Raw genomic sequence first — 24,404 nt, 5'->3', positions numbered from 1 at the left:
TGGAGTGAATGGTACTAGGACACATTTTGGTTGACATGACCTCTGACAATATTTCTGCTTTCCTTAAAGGATTAAATTGCTGACTGTCAAAGGAGAGAATAAAAATTTTAAAAATCACTCAGTGATAAATTTAAAAAAATACTAAGAAGCTAAGGAATAGGCTTACATTGGACTTTTTAAAGAACTCTAAATTTAAACACTAGGAGCTATTTTACACATTTTCTACTCACCTTTTATACATTTAGGACTTTTATCTTTATGGAAAATCTATATGTCACCATAAGGATAGTACCGCAGCATAGACCTGCTTAATTCTCAGGGAGTTCTGCTTCATTCTGTAACTTCTGATTAAAGCTATAGACTGGGACTTTCCTGGTGGCGCCGTGGTTAAGAATCCGCCTGCCAATACAGGGGACAGGGGTTTGATCCCTGGTCTGGGATGATCCCACATGCCGAGGAGCAATTAAGCCCGTGCAGCACAACTACTGAGCCTGCGCTCTAGAGCCTGCGAGCCACAACTACTGAAGCCCGCACGCATAGAGCCCGTGCTCCGTAACAAGAGAAGCAACCGCAATGAGAAGCCCGCGCACCACAACGAAGAGTAGCCCCCACTCGCCGCAACTAGAGAAAGCCCATGCACAGCAACGAAGACCCAACGTGGCCAAAAATAAATAAATTTATTTTTTAAAAAAGCTATAGACTTATAGAAATGTATTTCGTGTGGGACATTTATGGATAAGTAGATGTTTTGGTTCAAAGGAATGAAAGTTGTGGGCTTCATTTGAAGTAAATTTGAATGACATAATGAAAGTACCCTTGAATGACATCTTTCTTCCTGTTGTCTAAAGCAAGAAATTTAGCATAGTTTGAAGGTATGCCATACCACTCAAGAGGAAGTAAAAAAAGGCTTGTACCTATTTAATTTCCAAACCCTCCAAAAAAAATGATCATATGTGTTTTAATTAAAATCTTATAATATTGTAATAAAACCTCATTAACATAAATGTGATTAATTTGGAATTTGATCATTGGGAAATCAGACACATGCATACTATTTGCTAGGCAATTTAAGTGTAAAGAAAATTGGCATAGAGTTTGGCTTGGAATGAGCACAAAAGCAGTGTTTCCAGACAACGTTTATTAAATGGTCTTTATCAAATTATTACCAACACTTCATTATGGTGAGTTATTCAGTGTTCACTAGTTGGTGCCCTCAAATGCTGGAAATCTCAGAGAGAGATTGAAATAGGAGTTGGGGCAGGGAGGAGATAAATTCCAACTGATCTGGGGATGGGATAAAAGAGGGTACTGTGAAGAAACTGGCATTTAAGTTGACCATTGAAATAATGTTAGGAAGTGTAGAGGTTGAGTTTGGGTTTTAGGAAAGGAAATCCCAGACATTTGTTGGGCAATGACAAAGATGAAAAGTCTGAAAAACAGGGTCTTTTTTAATTTAGCTGAGGATCATGCATGTACAAAAAGTTAAGCTTCGAGATATAGAATTGGGACATACTCTAGAGGATTTTGAATGATTACATTTCATTTTGCAAGCAATAGGGAAAGCCTGTTGGATATAAATAGGAAGTAATTTCCTGGCGCAGGTAGAAACAGGAAAATGAGTAAGCAGAATAATGATGTAATAAAAACTTCATAGAAGATGATGGAAATGGAACAAAATGAAAAGCTTCTATTGTATTAGAAGGAATGTAAGGCTGGGCAAAGGATCAAAGGTCAGAGCTGGGCCAACAGAGGAATCAGGGATAATTTTTAAATTTTATGCCTAGTGGCTGACTAATGAAAAAAAGAAAAAAAGAGGAAGAAGCTATGCTACAATAAACAGACATACAAATATCAGGAGAATTATTTTGGGGCCATAAGGTTCATTGGTTTGGATTTCAGCCTGTTGAGATGACTATTCCACTGGAACACTTAGAAGCCACTAACTATGCAGGATGTAGTTAGAAATGCATGACTCCATCTCAGAGGTTAAGGCCAGTGATAGATTTGAGAACAATTTACATTACCGTATCAGTTTAACCTGTGGCGACTGATGAGGCCAATGAGCGAGTGAATAGAGGGATGAAAAGTGGGATGAGAGTAATGTAGAATGCCAACTTGAATGGTGGAAGAAGAGAAGTCAGGTAAAGCTTGAGGAAAATTAATTTCTGCTAATATATAAATATGAGTGAGAAACTATGAAAATGCAGAATCATAGAAACTGAAGATTTGGGAGAGTTTCAAGTAGGAGGAGTGAACAAAGTTGTAAAGTGCCACAAACGAGTTCATGGACCAATATAAGGTTGTTAATATTGGCAGTTAGAAGATTAACACACGAAGAAAAAAGTTCAGTTTCAGAAGAAGGGGGAAGTAGAAAAAACATGTTTACTTTTTCCTGTACTGGTGCAGATCTTAATACCTTCGTAGGGATTAAATTTCTGTCCCATTAGCTCATTTTAATAAATAAGATTAGCTAAAACATAATGTACCTCCCACCCATCTCATGTTCTTATTGGGTAAATTGCTATTTACCAGAAATCATTTGTCTTCAAATATGATATAAGTTAGTTTTATCCATAAGTTAGGCTAAACTTTCCTACAACTGGGATCTTTATTAAGAAAGCTAGTGTATTTTCACTTCAAAATACCCATATTTAAGTTGTCTGTTTTCTGATCTCTTCACTCCCCCCCCCCCATAGACAATGAATTTGTCCTTGTGAGATAGCAAGGCATTAGACTAAATAATAGATCTGACCTAGAAAACTTCTTTGCAAGGCTTAGGATAGGCATATGTCCTACAGAACGTCAACCCCAGTGTGAATATTCTAAATAATGATGTTTGCAAGGTGACAAAGGATGTCTCAGAACCCATTAGATCAAAGCTCAGGTGTTGGCTGCTGAGACTTGGTGGGGTGAATTGACACTGATAGTACTAGGAAGAGGACATAGCATTTAAGAGAAGACACTTCATGTTATTATTCAAGAGATATGTGCCTATTAATCAGGCTGTTAATTGGACTTTTGAAAATTGAATCAGTTTTAAATAAAATTTAAAATATAATTGCAAGGACTATGTGTTTTATAAAAAGTAAATCCAGCTGGACATTTGTTTATTTGTTTAGATTGACAAATAAGTTGGTTTACAAGTGTATGCACAATTTATGTTTGACATCTAAAGACATAATTGTTAAGAGTGACTCTTAAGTGTGAATAGTGGGACAGGTTTGTCACATCAGTTGATTTCAACAACTGGCAAAAGAGTAGCCATGTATAAATCTGGTACCATTTCAGGGTTTAACCAGAAGTCCCTTCCTCAATTCCATTTAATGACAAATATTTATTTCATCAGAGAGAGGGGAGAAGAGAACCTTTTACTCAATATTTAGAGACAAAAATTTAAAGATAAGCATCTTCAGTAATGAAATATGGGAATTGTTTTAATCTCTTTAAGGCTTTGGGATAGAAATGTCTGACATCAGATTATTTCAACTAGAGCAGATGTCATAAGGGGGCAGGGGAACCTGAAAGAGTGAGAAATTCTTGTTAGGACAGGAGTGTGGTCTTTATTCATCACAAGCCTGAGAGAGATCCAAGTGGGTAAAAAGAAAGGAGCATGACTGAATTCTTCACAGTTAAGATCATGGACTAATCTTTGCAATGCCACTTTTTCTCTTCTAAAAACTTATGGGAGAAATGAATTCTTAACATGAAAATAATTTGTCTGTGAAAATTATTTACTAGTAATTAAAGTGACCATAGTTTTAGTGATCTATTAATTATGACTGAAATACCATTTTATTTTGTATATTCTATCTACTTTTAGTATAAAGTAAAAATGATTACCTAGGTTATTATTCTACTGTAATTGTCAAGACTTGGCTTTGCAGTGAGTGTTGATTTTACAGACAAAGTTGACTTTCTATATCACAGGTTCTATATGCTTTGCACACATCTTTGTATGCAGTCCTCCTGGAAGAGAAACTCTGAGAGTAGGAGGAGAAAATTGAAATTCACAGCAGTTAAATACCCTGCTCCAAACCATACAGCTAGTGGAACTAGGATTTGAACCCTAGGCTGCCTTCAAAGTGCAATCAAGATCTTTGACAAATGCGGTCTCTCTAGAGCAAGATGAATAAGAGGGGGTTTTTGTACCATTCAAAACCAGGTATAAATCCAAAATTGTTTAGTTTGCAGGTGGTCTGACCTCAGAACATATTTTTAATCTCTTTGTTTCCTATTTATTTTAATGTATTCTATATTATGAAGGCCCTCAATTAATAAAAATCTAGAGTTATATAAAAGATATATTGGGAAAGTATTTACTGCATTAATGGCCTTTGACTTATTAAAAAAGGATTTCTTTAAATATCCTCATGAAGTGTATGTTTCCACTTAAAATTTAATTAATATATCTTCTTAGCACTTGCTGTCCTGGATACTGTCTACATGATGCAGAAGTTAAACAGAAGACAATATAGTTTTGAACTTCAAAGAACTTAAATCCAAGAAGGAAACAAAGGCAAATAGTTAGTAACAAAAGCAAAAGTGAAATAACAAGCATACTGAAAATAAATGTTGCTCTGGAAGTTGTAAAAAAAAAAAAAAAAAAAAAAAAAAAACTAAGAAATTCATTGCCAGAATGGGACTTGAAGGATAGGTAGAACGCTGATACGAAAAGGAACAGGTAGAATGGAAGTAACCGTATCTCCTGTATGTGTACCTAGGTGTGCATGATGGCAGGGTAAGAGCAGGTACTCTCTTGCTTGAGCTATGAGGTACTTGCCATAAAGGGTTAAAGAAGAGATGGGGAAGGGAGGAGGAGGCTATATCAGGGAATGCCTTGATGTTTTTACTTAATTGAGAGGGTCCATGATGGTTTTGACCTGGTAAGTTACATGTTAGATGGTCGCTCTGGTACTGGCGGGTAGAATTGATCAGATTCCATAGACAGGAGACTCTTTGAGATATTCCAAGCAAGAGCTAGCTCTGCCCAAACTAGAGAGATAACAATGGGAATGCAAAGAGGGAGTGGGTAGGGAAGACGATTCTGTAATAAAATGTACAAGACATAGAAACTGAGAGTTAAGGAAAAGGGAGGGCATGAGTATCCAAGAGAAATTTTCAGGGAGGCATGAGAGTCTCATGAGGTCAGTTTTCAGGAACATATTCATTGCTGTTTTTTAAAGCAACTTCTAGAGTGGGTGATAACTGTATTTTCCTTGGCTAGCTAAGGAATGCATGTTAACCAAAGAAAGTGTTATATTATGCAAAGTCTATAGAATTGTGTTTATGACTGCAAAATATGGTCAATGATACTTTAAAAGGAAATTATAAGGTTTAATTGAGCTTCATATTGATACATAGATATCTCATGACTTCAATCCATAGTAAGCACCACATAAAAAGCTACGGTGTGGCAAACATTATTGCTAAAATAAAGAGTGGATGGCACATTATCCTTTTCATTTCTGTTGACTAAGAAGGATAGAGTATGAGTTTTCCTTAAAAATAGCTTCTATCTTAGTAACAGAAATACAAGCATGTATGTAAAAGTGAGTGTTTTTCAAAGGGCTCCTGACTGCTTTCCCCAAATTGGATTTCTTTTGGTAAGCAAGGAAAGGTAGATGAATACTAAGTATGCTATCAGCATCGTGTGCCACAGCTTGTTCTATGCTAGGAGCTGTGATTTGAATATAGTGTTTGTTTGTTTGCTTTTAAATCTGTAGAACCCTACACATTTGGTTCTATAATAATCTTTATTTTACAAATAAAAAAATTAGGATTAAAGAATTTAAGTAACTTGTCTCTAAATTAAGCAACTGTTGAGAATTGCTGGTTGAAGACAGCTGCAATGGGAATGATAAAGGACAAATGGATGAATACAACTTACATCTACATGTTAGAACCAAAAAGCCTTGGTAATTGATTGAATAATGAGATTAAGTAGATTTCAGGCCAGGGGTTATCTAGGATGGTTCCAAGGTTTCTGGCTTGCAAATCAAGTAGAGCGTTGTTCCATTCCCTGACACAGGGAATATCTGGGGGATGTCTGTGGGAGGGAAGGTGATGAGATTGAGCTTGGGCATGCTGTTTGACATGAGTGTGAGATATGCAAGGGGACAGATGTAATAGACTGCTGATTATAAGGATTAGGAGGCTTAGAATACAGGAATGGACTGGAGATAATGCTTTTATAGTCATCCATTATGAATTAATCATTAAAGACATGGATGAGTATATAATGTTGCCCAAAGAGCATGTGTAGAATAGAAGATAAAAGGGCTATCTATGTGTAACACCCAAGGGAACAGCAGCCTTTCAGGGGAAAGCAGAGAGGAGAGCAGAGAAGAGACTGATAAGAGTGTCCAGTAAAGTGAAAATCCTCAGGGCACACAAATTTCATTTTAGAGTTCAGTGATGTCACTTTTTTGTGAAACAGCTATTACAGTACTGCATCTGCCCTACATCTCTCCTCTGTCCTTAGTGTATTAAATGGCACATTTTGCACTTCCATTAGGAGAGGAGAAAAAAAAAGAGAAAAAAATTCATTGAAATTGCCAGGGCATGATGTATGATTGACATGGGTATTTGTATACTTGTCCATAACTCTATAGGTAAGTTTTGACAGAAAGACTGGTGAAATCTTCAAAATGACAAACATTTATCTTTTATATAATCCTGGGGTGGGGGGTAGAAAAAAGGGCAGAGTGGGACTGTTATAGTTCTTTCTTGTACTACTACTTTTAACCTAGGAGTCACTCATAATTAGGAATGATAATAAATTTGAAAGGTTCATGCAAATGTATACCTTACCAAAATGTAGCCCAAATAGTCTAAGTAGGAGAATTAATGTAAAATAATACCTTGGTTAACAGAAATGTCATGAAAGTTTATACCATTTTTGTAACACAACTGCTAAGAGAGTACACCTTCGACTAGAATGAAGTAGCTCATGTTTCCAGAGACTATTTTTTTTTTTTTTTTTTTTTTTTTTTTTTTTTTTTGCGGTATGCGGGCCTCTCACTGCTGCGGCCTCCCCCGTTGCGGAGCACAGGCTCCGGACGCGCAGGCTCCGGACGCGCAGGCTCAGCGGCCATGGCTCACGGGCCCAGCCGCCCCGCGGCATATGGGATCCTCCCAGACCGGGGCACGAACCCGTATCCCCTGCATCGGCAGGCGGACTCCCAACCACTTGCGCCACCAGGGAGGCCCCCAGAGACTATTTTATGACTATAGAGTTGTATTAGTTGATTTGTTTCTTTATTTTTATAAGTATATGCTTAACAAGTATAGTCTATTACCTAGTCTAACTACAGTGTCAATAGACTTTGAAAGAAACCAAATGAGAATAATACAATAATCTCTGATGAATTTATTCTATATTAATAAACATTAACTATATATTAATGCTATATTAACCTGGAATACATTTCCTAATTTTAATATAAGGTGCGATAAGAGTGTTTCAAAAGGTAGTTAGTAGTCATAGCTATGTTGAAAATTAAATCAGAAATTTTAAGGAAAGTATTGTTTAGAAAAATAGTGGCAATGTATTTAAAGTAGTTGTTCAATGAAGCAGTGACAAAAGTGCAAATTTTAGCTAGATTCTAGTTTCAAACCTAGAGTCAGTTCAAGTATTTTCAGCCTCAGAACAGAATTAGTTTTCTCATTTCAAATTAGGAAGAATAAAACATAAATATTTGGAGTGCTGTGAAGCTATGGAAGTTCTAGAATTTATGGTTGACCTAATCTGTAGTTCTAGAGATAAATCTGCAGTACCAATATTTTTCATGTGCCCTATTTATTACTGTTTATTCTAATCTATGATTGGTAATTTTACATATAAAGTACTTCAAAACACCTCCAAAGAATCTTCTCAAAGGTAGCTTTTTTAAAGATCTTCTGTATCTTCTCCCTTGTTTTCATCCATATTGTATGTTAACTATAGGGGAGTTTATTTTTGCTTCTTTATCAGATAAATGGGGTATGGGTGTTCATGAATTTATTTCTATAACATTTTATAGAAAGTAATTTTTAGAATTCTATAATCACAATGCCTTGCTTTAGGAATATATTAATTTTACTTAGATTTAACTTTATGGCCACTGAAGGAGCTATCTTATTTACCAAACTGACATTCTGTTCTTCTAGTCATTTATTTAACCATAAATTAGTCATAATTTTTATGGTGGTGGGGGGCAGGGAGAACAGGCTGGTCACTGTCTACATCTTAAAATCTGATTTTTTTATTTATTATAGGTTTTATTGGGATTTAATAATGCTTATAATGATGGTTGGAAATCTGGTCATCATACCAGTTGGAATCACATTCTTTACAGAACAGACAACAACACCATGGATTATTTTCAATGTGGCTTCAGATACAGTTTTCCTTTTGGACTTGATCATGAATTTCAGGACTGGGACTGTCAATGAAGATAGTTCTGAAATCATCCTGGACCCTAAAGTGATCAAGATGAATTATTTAAAAAGCTGGTTTGTGGTTGACTTCATCTCATCAATCCCAGTGGATTATATCTTTCTCATTGTAGAAAAAGGAATGGATTCAGAAGTTTACAAGACAGCCAGGGCACTTCGCATTGTGAGGTTTACAAAAATTCTCAGTCTCTTGCGTTTATTACGACTTTCAAGGTTAATTAGATACATACATCAGTGGGAAGAGGTAAGACATATCTTTTACATTTTTAAAGCTACTATATCATGCGATTTAAACTATAACTGTTCCAAAATGAACAACTGTGCTATATATAACAAGTTTTATGAAATTCAAAAGGAAAAATTTCTTTTTTTTTTTTGGTATGTAAGTGGTATATTTGTATCCTCAAAAGATATGGTCGAATACTGGATTTGAGTGAAGTGAAAAAATTAGTGATTGTAAAACAATTGTCTTATGCCAATTCAGTCATTTTTTTTAACGTCTTTATTGGAGTATAATTGCTTTACAGTGGTGTGTTAGCTTCTGCTTTATAACAAAGTGGATCAGCTATACATATACATATATCCCCATATCTCCTCCCTCTTGTGTCTCCCTCCTACCCTTGCTATCCCACCCCTCTAGGTGGTCACAAGGCACAGAGCTGATCTCCCTGTGCTATGCAGCTGCTTCCCACTAAATATCTATTTTACATTTGGTAGTGTATATATGTCAGTGCTACTCTCTCATTCATCCCAGCTTACCCTTCCCCCTCCCTGTGTCCTCAAGTCCATTCTCTATGTCTGCGTCTGCGTCTTTATTCCTGTCCTGCCCCTAGGTTCGTCGGAACCATTTTTTTTCTTTTAGATTCCATGCTAGTCTTTTTTTAAAGCAAATCTACTTTAATCAACAAATTTTTACCTTAACCAGTGCAGCCCCTCTTCCACCATGGGAGATTGTTTTTATTTAATATCTAATATTAGTTTGTTTTATCTAACACATCAAGTACCATCTTTGACAAAGCTGTAGGGTCTGATTGCTAACCTGGTTTGTATCATTAGCTCTGTGAAATAATGTGGAATATGTTTCCTCTAATATTGAAATTTTAGAGAATTTGTGTTTGAAGAAAACAGATTTTTTTTTTTTTAGTATTTCCAAGTTGTATGTGTAAAGACTGATTTTAGTATAATAATTTTGCTCTTTGTTATTCTTTGCCTATAATTATTTATTATAGGTTCTCTCTACTAGTTCATTTCATAATACTGAAAAACAGCATACCCCGAAGGGAAATTATCACATAAAAAACACAAATACTACAGTGAATAAGTACAGTGAATCTGGCCAATATTTTGCTGAATAAGGCATCTGTTGTTCTTAGGCAATTGGTGGGACCTGAAAGGGCTCAGCCAACTGGAGTTTCCAAAGGTCTGAGTTAAATGTACCATCACCAAGCAAAGGAGGTTATGTCCCTAATTTCAGAGTCAGCATATTAACTTTTTGATTTTCTTTTCCTTCTAAATGTATCTTTAAAAAGTTAATTATAACTTGAACTTTATTGTCTGCATAAAAATGAGGGTCAAAGAGGCCTCCAGAGTGCCTAAACCTGCACTAAAGAAAACAATACATTGGCTAGGAATTAATCGCCACTTTACTAACTACAGAAATGCTTTTTAGGATGAATTATATTTTGGAATTTAGGTTTAAACAAGTCATAAAATGGAACTTTGGTGAACATTAGCTCTGCTTTCTGCGAGACTGTAACAATGCTTTGTGTGTGCCTGTTGATGACATTTTGGTTCCTAGGATTTCAGGAAATGACATATAATAATAAGACGCTGCATAAGACACTGCTAAAAAGACATAAAAATGGATCATTCTTAAAATATGGATACGGATTATATTTAAAATCAGATGAAGCACATGTGAGAAATTGGATTCATCTTATAATGTCTCTCTATATAGCACATTCCATCTAACATGTAAAAAATGTTTGGTTTTCAAACATTATTATGCTAATGTTAATATCAAAACAAGGTGATTACTGATAAAAATAGCTAATATTTATTGATGGCTTATTATATATCAAGTAATATGTTTGATTCTTTACACGGATTAGTTCATTGAATCTTCCTAATAACTCTGGTAACTTGCCCAGATTCACAGGGTTAGTAATAGGTGGAGCTGGGATTCTGACCTTGCCAACCTGACCTTGCCAACCTGACCTGACCTTGGCAAAGCTCTTAACCACATAACCATATAGCTTCTCACCATAACATATATATTCTTTTAATGAGAAATACCTTAATATTACACCATTTTATATATATAATCAAAAATTGTAGGAAACTTTTCTTAACTGAACTTTGTGGTCCAAGCAACATAAAATCTGAATATTTGCCTCTTAAAACATGGTCACAAAAAATATTGTAATGAGTAGCCTGTGAGAAGAAAAGTCACTGATATAAATACTCAGTCAATTAAAAATACAGTGGGCGGGCTTCCCTGGTGGCACAGTGGTTGAGAGACCACCTGCCGATGCAGGGGACATGGGTTCGTGCCCCGGTCCGGGAAGATCCCACATGCCGTGGAGCAGCTAGGCCCATGAGCCATGGCTGCTGAGCCTGCGTGTCCGGAGCCTATGCTCCACAACGGGAGAGGCCACAGCAGTGAGAGGCCCACGTACCGCAAAAAAAAAAAAAAAATACAGTGGGCAATGCGACTATTTTCAGTGTCTTGTAGTTTGAACCCAGTTACCCTAGAGAACGGCAGAAGGATGAACAGATGGCATTCTACCAGATAAAATGGCCGGCTGTACAGTCATAGAAGAGCACACTCCTTAGTACCGTTGTCCTCTAGTTCCTGGCAGCGGTCACAGACACCCAGGTCTGTGTAACTTGATGGTGTTTCACAGATGCCAGGATATAATTCAAGAGCATCAGCTCACTGCCATCATTACTGTAAAATGCAATTTAATATGCACTTACAGGCATTTGGTAACCAAACCCATTCAAGCTAGAGTTGTGAGTTGGCAAGATCTTTCTTATAAATAAATGACCTTGATAATAAATGAATCATAAGCTCACTTCACGAAGAATGTTTTCTTGATTATATGATATCCCCATATAATATCACATATATCATGGATAGTTAATGTCTGTCAGTAACACTGTTAAGCAGAGAAAAAATACAGTAGTAATTAACCCAAATTTAATATGGATTCATTATTTCATCACCTACGTGATTGAAACCAAAGTCACAAAGAAACTTGAATCGTTCCAAATTGGTAAAGTTCTACCTGGGTTTTATAAATGCCACCAGGATGTGTTTACAAGTAGAAACACAACAAATAATCAGGTTGCTCTATGAGCATTTGGAATAAGAGTACAGAGGAAGATGTGGGTTCACCCACATGTCTTTGAGTTCTGAGTGTTTCAGTACCAAGCTGGCTAATGCTAAATTCAGCAAATTTGGGGAAGTAATGTGTGAAGTCTGGGAGCTGCCACCGTTTTAAATGAATCATTCCCAAGAAAAGTGGCTGCCTTCTATAGGAAACTGCTTCCATCTTCAATGAGACATTTTCTTTTTCCAATCTGAATTAGTTCAACTGATAAACAACAGGAAGTGCCAAAGCCAGATAAATTAGAGAAATATTGTGAATGAAATACAGAAACTTTAAAATTTAGCCCTTATGTTACTATCCTTACTAACGTTGAATATAGTGACTAATATAGAAGGAAAGAAATTATTTGGCCAACTGATTTATGAAACACATGGTGTTAAGAAGTCGGGGGGACGTTGTTTTCATGAAGCAATGATAAGATCAATGGCTTTAGGATGCAAAATTAGAGCTCTCTGACACTGTACTGAAACTTTACATGTATGGCCAGGTGAGGTGAAAATCTGTGGCAATTGTTTAGATAAATCAGGTCAAAAAATTCCTTTTCCTGTAATCGCCCAAAAACAGAGGTGAATCTCTCCCACTCTTGTATTTTGGCTTAAAAAAAACCATTCCCTTAATTCAACGTTGTTGTTATTGTTGTATTTCAAGTGAAGTCAGTGACCTGAGCCAGAGTGCCCTTTTGTAACCTATCACAGAGAACCCGTTCTCTGTGATCCTCCTGAAAGAGACATATGGTGAGGAAATCCTCAGAAATTAAATGGAATATTATTTACAATTTTTGACAATCACCAGCCACTGAAGAGATAAAGGGTAGATTAAGAGCTTAGTAAATAGGAGATTATTTAAAAGTGAAGAGTTCCAGGAACCTTGAATGCTATAACTGCTGATCCCTATCATTTTATCAAATACAGATGATCCTTGAAATTATTAGATATTTTGGAAATAGTAATTGAAAAGAGAAATATTACTCTGTCATGGTTATCTATTTGTAGGATTCAATGTCACAGAAAGTGGAAATTCTTCATGGGCAATGTTAAAAATGGGTGGCAAACACATGAAGCTCCTATAATAACTATGGCTTTGGAATACATACCTATAATATTTTATTTTTCATTCTTTATTTACTATCCCCTCAACTTTCCTTGTATAGATTTTAGACCTCTCACAAATTACTTGCTTATTTTGAGACAAGGAAGAGGACTGTGGTTCTGATCTTCAAATATGTCTATAGCAATTTCAGATGAATAATGTGTCTGGAACATTGCAATGCCCTTCTATCAATCAGTATTAGATTTTTATGTTGGCTTAGAGGCAGATTTATGTACAAATTATGTTTAACAACAGAACATTAATAAGGAAATTTATTCTACAGGGAGCTAATACAGACTGCAGTTTCTGTCTTTGGTTAATTTTAGCATTCTAATTGGTTTAGATTAGAAACTAGCTCTTGCTATAAATTGCAATACATATTATAACTACTTCCATTTTGTAGAAAACACATAGAATTCTAAGACTTGCCATAAGCAAAAAAACACATAGAATTCTAAGACTCGCCATAAGCAAACACCAGTGTTTTCCTAAACCTGCCCTCTGCTAGAACTTAGGGAGGTTCCCTATTGCCTATCACATCAAATCTGTGTTTCTTTGCTGTGCCTTCAAGGCTCTACAGCAAACCATTCCCCTGTCTCACCATTGTCACTTCATATTTGCGCCCAACAGCTATTTTCTGTTTGTTTTTTAGTTTTATAATGCTTCTGGCAGAGAATGATTTTTTTTCTGCTTCTGGTAATTTTGCATGTGCCACACCTCAGATTTGGAAAGCCTTTCTTTTTCTATTATTCATTTAAAATTTATGCTCAAACTCATCTCCAGAAAATATTCTGCATTGATGGACTGCATTATAATGGTCAATACTTTTACTTTGAACAATTCTACTGTCTCTGCGTGCATTTGTTCATGCCCATAGCTGGGTTGTGAATACTTATATATGCATTTCCTTTTCCTTTCCTGGGCATAAATGTCTGTAGGGAAGAGTCAGGGTCAACTTTTTGCCCTTGAATCTCCTTGTACACTAGTATAGAGTTCTAAACACAATAGGCTCTCTGAGTATACCTATCTGCTTACTACATGGCAATGCTCCATGTTCTAAATCCATTAAATAATTGCAAAGGTATATTTATTCTTCACTCCCAAGCATTTACTGAATAACTTCTATATGCAGATGCTAAACATGAGAATACAAAGCACATCTCAGCTTTGCAGGAAAAACAGACCTGTGAACAAATAATCACAGATGGTGTGGTAAGTGATGGCATAAAAGAGGGAGTGAAGAACACAGCTATTTTTGCAGGAGAAGAAAGCCTCAGCGATACTCGAACTGAGTTTTGAGTTTTGAGTCTGGATTACTAAGGTGAATAAAAGGGAGCAGAGGAGTACCGTCAGTAAGACATGAAACATATGCAGCCTAGCACAGTTCTGCATCTCTAGAGCCTAAGTTGCAAAGGCAGTGAGTTTGGAGGAATAGACAAGAAGTTGTGCTAATGATGGACTCACTCAGTAAGGTGTCATTGAGGCATATTAGCTGAGGGATTTGCATTTTAGAATCCTGCAGAGTCAACAGGATCGGAGACAACTGAGGATGGAACTAATAATATCAGTTAAGAGAGAGATTCATCACACATTTGCATTTTTTATATATAGCTAGCATCAGGCAGGATACTTTTTAGATATCTAAAGGGAGGTTTATCTTTGCCAAGTATTCTTGCCATTGAAATATTTGTATCAAATAATAAAATATGATAACGCCTTATATGAAGTACTGTTTGTAATGTTATAAAATTTAAATATTAATTATATTTGATATAATTAATAATCATTCATAGAATAACATATTAATGTGTTAATATAATTATATTATTGATATAATTATATTTGAGTTTTGTATTTCACATCACCAGAAATGTGATGGTGTAAAATGGATCCTGTGCTAGAAATGAGCACTTATGGATGTTTATTCAAGTTGTGCCTTTTATTTTCTATTTAATCTAGGGAAAAATGCTTAAAGTGACTTTTTTATGCCTACAACCTTAATAGAACAGTTGTGAAGTTCAAAGGAAATTAGATATATGGAAATTATTTGAAGTATTCAAGTTGATGTATGCCTATAATATTCATACATATGAGTATTCACGATGTCATCTTTCTCAGATTAGCACACTGACTAACAAAAACATTATTACGTGTGTGTGAGTTGCTTACTATTTTTTTCAGGCAAATATTGATTCTGCTAAAGACCACTAGGTGTCCTCTATTGGTTGTATTAATTCAGAGTTCTATATTCTGAAATACCAAAACTGTCTTTTTTGAAATTATTCATTTATACTCTCTTAGAATCGCCTAATTGCTTGGCTATCTGTCTAGATAAAATAGACGACAATGAATATTCATATATGTAAAGATTATTTCTCTTTATCTGTACTTTCTCCTCAGGTTAAAGAAAGAGCTTGTTAAGTTCATTCTCTAAAAAATCATTTTTATTCCAAGAGAATTGTTTTCAATATTATACTGTATGTTTTTTTAAGATGGTATTTTAACAGACACCCTGAAGTTCTAACGTATGGTGTAATGAGTTCTATTTTGGTAGGCAGTATTATTAAGTCAAGACAATTAAAAAGAGATTGACAAAGTATGTGTGTATGTGTGTGTGTGTGTGTGTGTGTGTGTGTGTGTGTTTGGGGTAAGATATATAATTTTATGAATGCTTTTTGGTTAGTGCCTTGCAGAAGATCTATATAATCCTGATGCTTTTGACATGGAGATGTCAGTTTAATGCTAAAATATAAGATCAAATTTGACATGTCCAGGACTCTATTTTAATATTAACACATTAGAATTTCTTAATGCCCCATCATTACCCAATCTATGTTCCTGTTTTGCATGTGTTTATATGCCTCCTTGGCTATATGTTGATAACTAGACTCATATCCCAAATTTCCAAACTATGTACCCTTATGCCTCAAAATCTACATGATATCTCTATAAAGATATCTTGTGAGTTCCTCAAGCTCAGTGTGTTCATTTCCCCTTCAGGTCTCCTCCTTCTCTCTTGTTTCCTGTTGCTCAATTCAGGAATCCAAGAGGTATCCTTGATTTCTCCGCTCTCATTCTCCGTAGCTAACAGTAACCAAGTTCTACTGGTTCTACTTCTTGGAATGTGGTTTCAATTCTAATATTCCTTCACTCAGTCCTCTCTATCACCATCCTAGTCCAAGCCAACATCAGTCATTTCTCATTTGCATTTGTATAGTAGAGTCATTACTATGTTTAAAAATTCTCCCTTGCTTATCTTCCTAGGGCCTCAAAAGTGACATTTTTGAAGAGCAAATATTACCATATCATTTACCTGCTGAAAATATTTCTATGGTGTTTCAGTATCATGAGGACAAATTCCAAAATACAAGGTCCTTTGAAATCTGATTCTTTTCCCATGTCAGCCTGGAAAACTGCTTGCTCATTATTATTATTATTTTAATAAATTTATTTATTTTTGACTGCGTTGTGTCTTTCTTGCTGCATGCAGGCTTTCTTTCTCTAGTTGTGGTAAGCGGGGGCTACTCCTCGTTTTGGTGTGTGGGCTTCTCATTGCGGTGGCTTCTCTTGTTGCAGAGCACGGGCTCTAGGCATGTGGGCTTCAGTAGTTGTGGTACAGAGGCTTGGTAGTTGTGGCTCACAGGCTCTAGAGTGCAGGCTCAGTAGTTGTGGCACATGGGCTTAGTTGCTTCTTAGTGTGTGAGACCTTCCCAGACCAGGGATCGAACCCACGTCCCCTGCAGTGGCAGGCGGATTCTTAACCATCACGCCACCAGGGAAGTCCCTTGCTCATTAATTTTTAACTAGTCTGAACCTCTTTATGTTTGTCACATATACTGTTTTAAGGCCCTTACAAGTGTTGTTCACTTTTCCTAGAACTCTGTTCCTTTGGCCAACCCCAATTCATCCATCACATTTTGTTGCTATGACTTTGACTTTAACTTAAGATACCCTGGGGTGGAATTAATGAATCTTTCAGGTAATGTTAGTTCCAACCGTAATATGCTGAAATAGCCTCACATGCTTTTGCTTTGTAACATTCATCACTTTTGTAATTTTCTTAAACTCTGCCTTCCCAACTATATATTAAGCTCCAGAAGGGCAGAAACCATAGATTTCCTGTATCTTCAGCTGCTAGCGTAGTGTCTGGAAAATAATGGGCACAAGAATACTTGCTAAATGGGTTAAATTATGCCCTCAAGGGAATTTCAGTTCAGCAGATATGTAAACAATCAAACATGTAAGGAAAACAGTAGAGTGTCTTAAATCCAATATTAGAAGCATTTATAGTATAGAAAAAAAAAACAAAAGAGAGAAATGTACTATGAGAGTGTGGTAGAGGGTAGAGGAGAGGCTCTAAATAAGCCATCCTAATAAATGTGGCCACTTTGAAAACCAAGCTTGAAAATATATATCCTTCCAAGTGAGTAGGCCTGGGAAATATTCTAAGAGAACTGAGAAATCATGGATAAATTCAATCTAGCTCATCATTTATAGATGGGGATGATAGTGATTTTCTGCCCAATCTCATAGAATGGCTTTGAGGCTCAAATGAGATGTAACTGTTGAACATACTTAGAAACTATAAAGTTTATAGAAATGTGCATTATTGTTATCATAAAAGTCTCCACTAGTTTAAAATATGTAAAATCTCAACAGACAGTTCAACTCTTGGCCCTTTAGTGTGCTTACTGCCTTTCTAAATATTGGAAGAATTATAAATATGATTATGCATTCTTTCTGTCCAAAGTATACCAAGTAAAGATTTGAAGCACTAAATGAGTCAGGCTAATTTAGGACAAAGTGCGTTCAGCCTTTCAGAGAAATGTATCAGCTTTTCATTTCATTGTGCATGCAGACATAACATGTATTATGTGTGCTGCTATTTTAGACTCATCTGTGTGCTGTTAGAGTGCAAACTGGGAATGCCATTGGCTCCTGAGTACTGGACCCAAAATTTGTGATGTGATTCTGTTTTAAACTTGAATTCTATTTCAACTGCCAGAGTGTTTCATAAAAACACTTTATACTGTGCTGTGTTACTTTAATTATCTGGGTAATTATCTCAACTGAAAAGGTCACTGTTTTTAGTCTTGTATACATACTGTGATGCACCTGTCTACAAAAAGGATGTGTGAAGAGACATGACTTAAATTGGAAAATGATACAGTGGCACCCAAGAATTTTTTTTTTTTTTTTTTTTTTGCGGTACGTGGGCCTCCCACTGCTGTGGTCTCTCCCATTGTGGAGCACAGGCTCCGGACGCGCAGGCTCAGCAGCCATGGCTCACGGGCCCAGCCACTCCGCGGCATGTGGGATCTTCCCGGACCGGGGCATGAACCTGCGTCCCCTGCATCGGCAGGCAGACTCTCAACCACTGTGCCACCAGGGAAGCCCCCAAGAATATTTTGTTGTTACAAACAATGAGGTGAAATTTAGCTCATCTCTGAAGGAAGTGTTGAATATATAATCACAGAGGGAAAATATGTGCTTTTTTATTGTCAGTTTCTAACAAGGCAGTCTTTCACTTTAGTCAGATACAATGTCAGAAGTGTTTTTATTAATTTGAAATATTTTGGAAAACAAAATTTTGCTTGCATTATGTCAAAAATAGTAGTCAATTCAAATTTCCTTGAGCTAAGCACAGTCATTGAAATATATGAGAATTTGTCACAGAAAGTCAGTTTCATAAGACCTTATTAACTGTGTCATGAAAGCTCAAGAATAAATAAAATTAGAACCCTTGAATTGCACTGAGTAATGGATGAGAGAGACCTACTTTGACTTCTCTTTCTGTCTTGCTGATGTATACACTTTAGATTTTGTATTAGAGAAGTCGTGTTTTAGTGTGAAAGGGAAATACATTTGGTTGGTTATATAATTCTGGTGGTTATTTTGAGTTACGTCTACCATTTAGGCCATTTTTTTAAAAAAGAGAAGCAAAATCTTTTTCTTATTATGTCTTAAAGTGAAAGTAGACATTGTGCAAGGCTTCTGGAAACTAGTCCCACAGTTTCATATAATTTAAAGCAGCTGTGAAGGAAGAGAATAGTAGCTATTTTGAGATAATCTTATTTGTCAGGAGTGGTGGAATCAAAATGGTTTTCCATTAAGGTTGGTCATCAGTGGGAATATTTGCAATAATATGCTGATTATTTCAATGTGCTGCTTTTTTCACTGTCACTGATGTGGAGATATGAGCTGGGTGAACATATGAAATAAAGGAAATTCCACTGAATTGAAATGAAAGTCAGGAGTACCTTGCACACGTCATTTCTAGACACTTTTCTCTCATTTAAAAAATGTGGATGATAGCTTCTACTTGGCTCATATGGTTGTTTTAATAATCAAAAAGAAAATTCATATGAAAGTGCTTTATAAACTTTAAATTGAAAGTCTAAAGAGCATAGTAATGTGAGATATAATTAGCCAGTCAAATTATTTTACTATCTTTTTCACAGAATCCCTGAAAAAAATGAAATTCCTATCTTCTTCAATATTTGGCATCATACCAGAATGTAAAGGTAGAATTCGGATTGTGATAGTGTGTAGCGTCCAAGAGCTGTAACTCCCTAATGGTATCTAACAGAAATATTTGGGGAAATCAACTAATTTTGTGGAGGCTACACTGTTTTAGCATGGGAAGCAGTTCTCCATTGTGTGAAAATATTAATCTCTTGAGGAGAAGGATAAACATTCAGAACAACTTCTTCCAACTAACTGACATTGAATCACAAGCATTCAAATTCACAGGTTTTAATAATACTGTACAGTTGGACTTCCTGGTGGTGCAGAGGTTAAGAATCCTCTTGCCAATGCAGGGGACACGGGTTCTATCCTTGGTCCGGGAAGATCCCACATACCACAGAGCAGCAAAGCCCGTGCGCCGCAACTACTGAGCCTGCACTCTAGAGAGCCTGTGAGCCACAACTGTTGAGCCCACGCGCCACAACTACTGAGCCCACATGCTGCAACTACTGAAGCCCACGTACTCTAGGGCCTGCATGCTGCAACTACTGAAGCCTGTGCATCTAGAAGCCCGTGCTCTGCAACAAGAGAAGCCACCGCAATGAGAAGCCCTCACACTGCAATGAAGAGTAGCCCCCACTCACCGCAACTAGAGGAAGCCTGCATGCAGCAATGAAGACCCAACGCAGCCAAAAAAAAAAAAACCCCAAAAAACAAAACTGTACAGTTAAAAATGCTTCTCCATTTTTACTCAATCTGAAATTCAGAGAAATGCAAACTTAGATAGTCCTTAACCTGGCGTAGGTTTACATCCCCTTTTCCCCCCAGCATATGGTTGTTGTAGAAGCAGAATAATTTTGTAATGACAATAATTAGTAAAAAATGCTAATAAAATTTGTTAGGAAAGAGTTATTGATAGATTTATGATATCTTAGGTGCACATATATTAATCATTTTAGAAAAATATTAGAACATGAATGGATTCAAAAAGTTGTATATGTATTTACTACCCTGACACACACAAAGCCAAGTTATGAGTAATGGACTCTAGAAGTTCTAAGTGACTGGTTTTCTGTTTTCAGACCTATCTTGAGACTTGTGACATTAATGACTAAAATTTCACCATTGGAGAATGATTCATTTCTGTTTCTTCAAGAAACAAAAGTTCTTATAGAACTTCAAATATAGTTTAAGCCATTACCAGGTAACATTTTAGCAGGCAATTTGTTGGCAGGTAGTGAGAGTAATTTGAAAGTAGCTGAGAGTAATTCTTACACAAAACAATATAGGTATATGAATATGGGTTTCACAACTTGAGTGAGAGGTGCATGTGTATGAAAGGGGGGTTCTACCACATTTGAGAAATTCAGTTGGGCTGCAGAGGAGACACAAAGACACCAGCAAGTGATAAAAAAAAAAAAATTCACACTTTTGCTGAAGTCGTTCCCTGTTGCCATATTACCAGTATTTGCCTAATGTCAAAGACAAATGTTTTAATGTTTCTAACTGTTATTTCTGGGAATTTTACCAGCTGAATCATCCATCCCCTTTTCCATTTAGTTGAATTGTTATTTCAGATGTTCCAAAAATCTCCCGTGTCTTCAAATTAGAAGCTGACTCTGTGGTTACTGATGAAAAAAATTCTAGTTAACACATGTCCTAGAAAAATGCTACTGTTTTTGAAAGAATTCTGTTTAGTAGCACATTTCTTAAATGTATGATTCTGTACGTCCAATTAAACATTGTATGTATAATCACATACTAACCATTCTAACGAAAAATAAGAGACTAGGTAATTACTTTCCTGATTCCTCATTTGTGAACTTCATATCTTTATACTATTATCAGATATAATATTTAATATATATTAATTGCTGAGCAATTAATTTGCTGAGCAGTGTACTACATATAGGGATACAAAGATAAATAATCAAGACTACTGCTAAAAGGGATTTTGTAATCTAGTGGAGGAATTAGAAAAGGAAATCAACAATCATGACAGATATCTATTAGAAATTTTTGAATGGAAGATTTTGAGAATGATTATAAGACTGTATCTCAGCTAAGGCAGGATGGCCTCCACAATCAATTCACCAAGTCTGCTAAAGGAGCAGGAGTGGGGAGTGGTGGTGTCTGGGTCAGATATTTAACCTCCTTTGATTAATGAGTTGAAATAGAATGAGCTGTAAAACACCATGCTTCACTAAAATGTAAAATGTGTTGAGTTTTAGAAACAGTAGAAAAAATTTTATTTACAGTAATATCAATACTGTGTTGAGATTGCAAAATGAGTCCCCATTACTGGACTGTGAAACATTTTCATTTCATTAAAATCATACAAAGTTATGAAAGATTTCTAAATGTAGAACGTTTTTTAGGAAGCAGAAAGGACATTATATTTAAACTTCATACATAATATTATAAACCCTGTAATTGTGAGAGAATTTAACACAAAGGAACAGAGTTTCTCACTTGCTCACTCTCTTGTCCTCTTTTCTGTAGTACGGATGCTTTTGCGCAAGACTCCTAACCAGAAAATGTGTCTTCACAATTACTAAATGAACAATCCCTATCAGATATCAAGAGACTGAAGTGCATTCAGGGACCTGGGTGCCCAAGAGCAAATCAGTTACTCTGTAATTATGGAAACAGCAGCTCCATTCAAAATGCTTGAGTTTTCTCCACATTTCGCACAAACGTATATTTTCATTCGCCTTGTGGCCTCCCAGCTTCTTCCTGCGTTGAGTCGCCTGTAACATGGGTGACTGGTACAGATACTGCTGTGGCTCTTTTTCCCTCATGAATCGGTGTGTTGATAGATTCCACCTGCAAAGGGAATGAATTCTTTCCATCCAAAACTATTCTCAAGAACAACTGTTTATTAATATTGTTTTTATTGTTGTTGTTGTTACTCTTGTTGAGAGATGAAGCAGGCAGTGAAATTACCCAGAATCTCGGGTTAGATACCTGTTCTTTGAAGAAGCGAGAGGTCAGATTTCCCTAGCTCTATTTGTAGCCCTCAGGAAATCAACTCCTTTCCCTGCCTCCTGAGAAAGAAAGGTCCTGTCAATACTATGAGTTTCTTTTATCATCTTTACGGAAGCGGAAATTTTTCCCTGTCCTCTTCTGTCACATTTCCCATTAGGAGATTTGCTAACAGAGTGTAAGGAAAATATCTATTAGTCATTTTATTACAGCTGGGAAAATGAAATATAATTCTTGTGTCAGGAGAGACACAGACACTGTGGAGCTTTCACATAAGGCCAATACATCCTATTTCAGGACTTAAGGTACTATATGTCCCATTATTTCTTCATCTGAGGGATGGAGTATTGGGGGTGAAAAAAACAGTGTGATCCACCCCTTGGTTGGAGAACCATTTATTATATCTATTAATTAATTAGTATATCATTTTATTTCTGCCTTCCAAACAGAGAAAAAATAAATACTTGTATGAAAAAAATAAAAGCAATTAAGAGATGACTAAATTCAAAATAGAACACTTCCAAATTGGCAAAATAACTTACTCAATTTGCAAGACCAAACATATCCGATTATTTTCTTTTTCACTTGATACAGATCTTCAGATGATAATTTATTTTATTCAGTTATTTTATTTGATGTGGAAAGAAGATGCTTCAGGTTAAAAATACAATTTAAATGTGATAAAATTTCATAATTATTCTATAAACGTTTTCTCCCAAATTATGATACTAAAATATTCTTAAAGGAAAATAGCTCAATGTTTCTTCCAAAGAAAAAAATCAAAATAATTTTCTCACAGTTCAGTCATGTAAGCATGTTGTCATTACAAACTTGTGGCTGCAAAACAAAATCAAGATGTCATCAAATTTGGGAGAGGGTTTCCTTAGAAGTGTTTCCCTTATGCTCTGAGATTTTAGAAATCTTATTCAATATTCCCCAGTGTGTGGTCTGTGAGTTATTAATGGCTTCATGAAGACATAATTTTCTTTTTGTTTTTTAGTGATGAGAGTGTTATCACTTGGCCCAAGATATCTTAGTAGCTTCTCGTAGGGTCTTGGTGGGCAATTAAATGATCTGACTCAAAGTGATATATATTACTTTCTATAATTCTTTGGCCCAGATTTGTCACATGACCTCACCTAGCCACAAGAAGTCAAGAAGAGCAATCCCACCGTATACCTGGGAGGCAAAGAGCTGGAGCTCTCTGCTTGATAGCATTACTTCAGTAGTTGGAATAGCCGAGAGACGGATACAGGGTGTGTCTGGAATGGATCACTAAGTTGGCTTGTGGCTAACTTGCATATAAACTTGGGTCTATTCAAAATAAAATCAGGGGTCTGCTTGATAATCCCATTGTTTTTCTCTCATGAATATTTCTGGTCTTAGATAAACAACCTTCTAGCTAGTGAATGATGTCATGATGGAGAAAACATGTACTTTTCTATAATATAGTGATTATATCAGTTATTTATTAAATTATTAATCCTTTTTTGTTTTACTGAATAAACATATCATGGACTCAAACTAGATTATAACAGTGCACAAAAAATAGTTTTTACTCTTTTTTTTTTCCTTTTCCCTTTTTCTTTCCTTTTTTCCTTTTCCCTTCCTTTTTTTTCCTGCGGTACGTGGGCCTCTAACTGCTGCGACCTTTCCCGCCATGGAGCTCAGGCTCTGGACACGCAGGCTCAGTGGCCACGGCTCACGGGCCCAGCCACTCCATGGCATACGGGATCCTCCCAGACCGGGGCACGAACCCACATCCCCCGCATCGGCAGGCGGACCCCCAACCACCAGGGAAGCCCAAGTTTTTACTCTTAAATAGTAGCTTACAGTCTACTACATGATCCAAAATTTTAATGAATAGGTCTTGCTCCTTCTCTGCTGTCCTGTGTTAGGTGTAAATATGACCAAAAACAGCATATAAATGGTCTGGAAATGAGACAGATAAGATTTGAGGTAGGGTTTCCAATGAGTGGCATGTGCTGTAATTTAGACAAGAGATGAGGTATTGGGGTGCCAATAGTAGTA

General features: G+C 36.2%; 1 protein-coding gene across 1 annotated transcript in view; it reads left to right on the top strand.

Annotated features, from left to right (window-relative positions):
* HCN1 (hyperpolarization activated cyclic nucleotide gated potassium channel 1) overlaps window positions 1–24,404 on the top strand; it is a 395,898-nt gene that overhangs the window by 39,357 nt on the left and 332,137 nt on the right. Inside the window, exon 2 of the mRNA XM_060091683.1 lies at window positions 8,257–8,680. Within this exon, the coding sequence (XP_059947666.1) occupies window positions 8,257–8,680 (424 nt within the window). The remainder of the gene's footprint in view (window positions 1–8,256; window positions 8,681–24,404) is intronic.

The sequence above is a fragment of the Mesoplodon densirostris genome, chromosome 3 (assembly GCF_025265405.1).
Source record: "Mesoplodon densirostris isolate mMesDen1 chromosome 3, mMesDen1 primary haplotype, whole genome shotgun sequence".
In the NCBI taxonomy this organism is placed as follows: domain Eukaryota; kingdom Metazoa; phylum Chordata; class Mammalia; order Artiodactyla; family Ziphiidae; genus Mesoplodon; species Mesoplodon densirostris.
The sequence above is the reverse complement of the archived record's forward strand: the minus strand, read 5'-3'. Positions and strand labels throughout refer to the sequence as shown.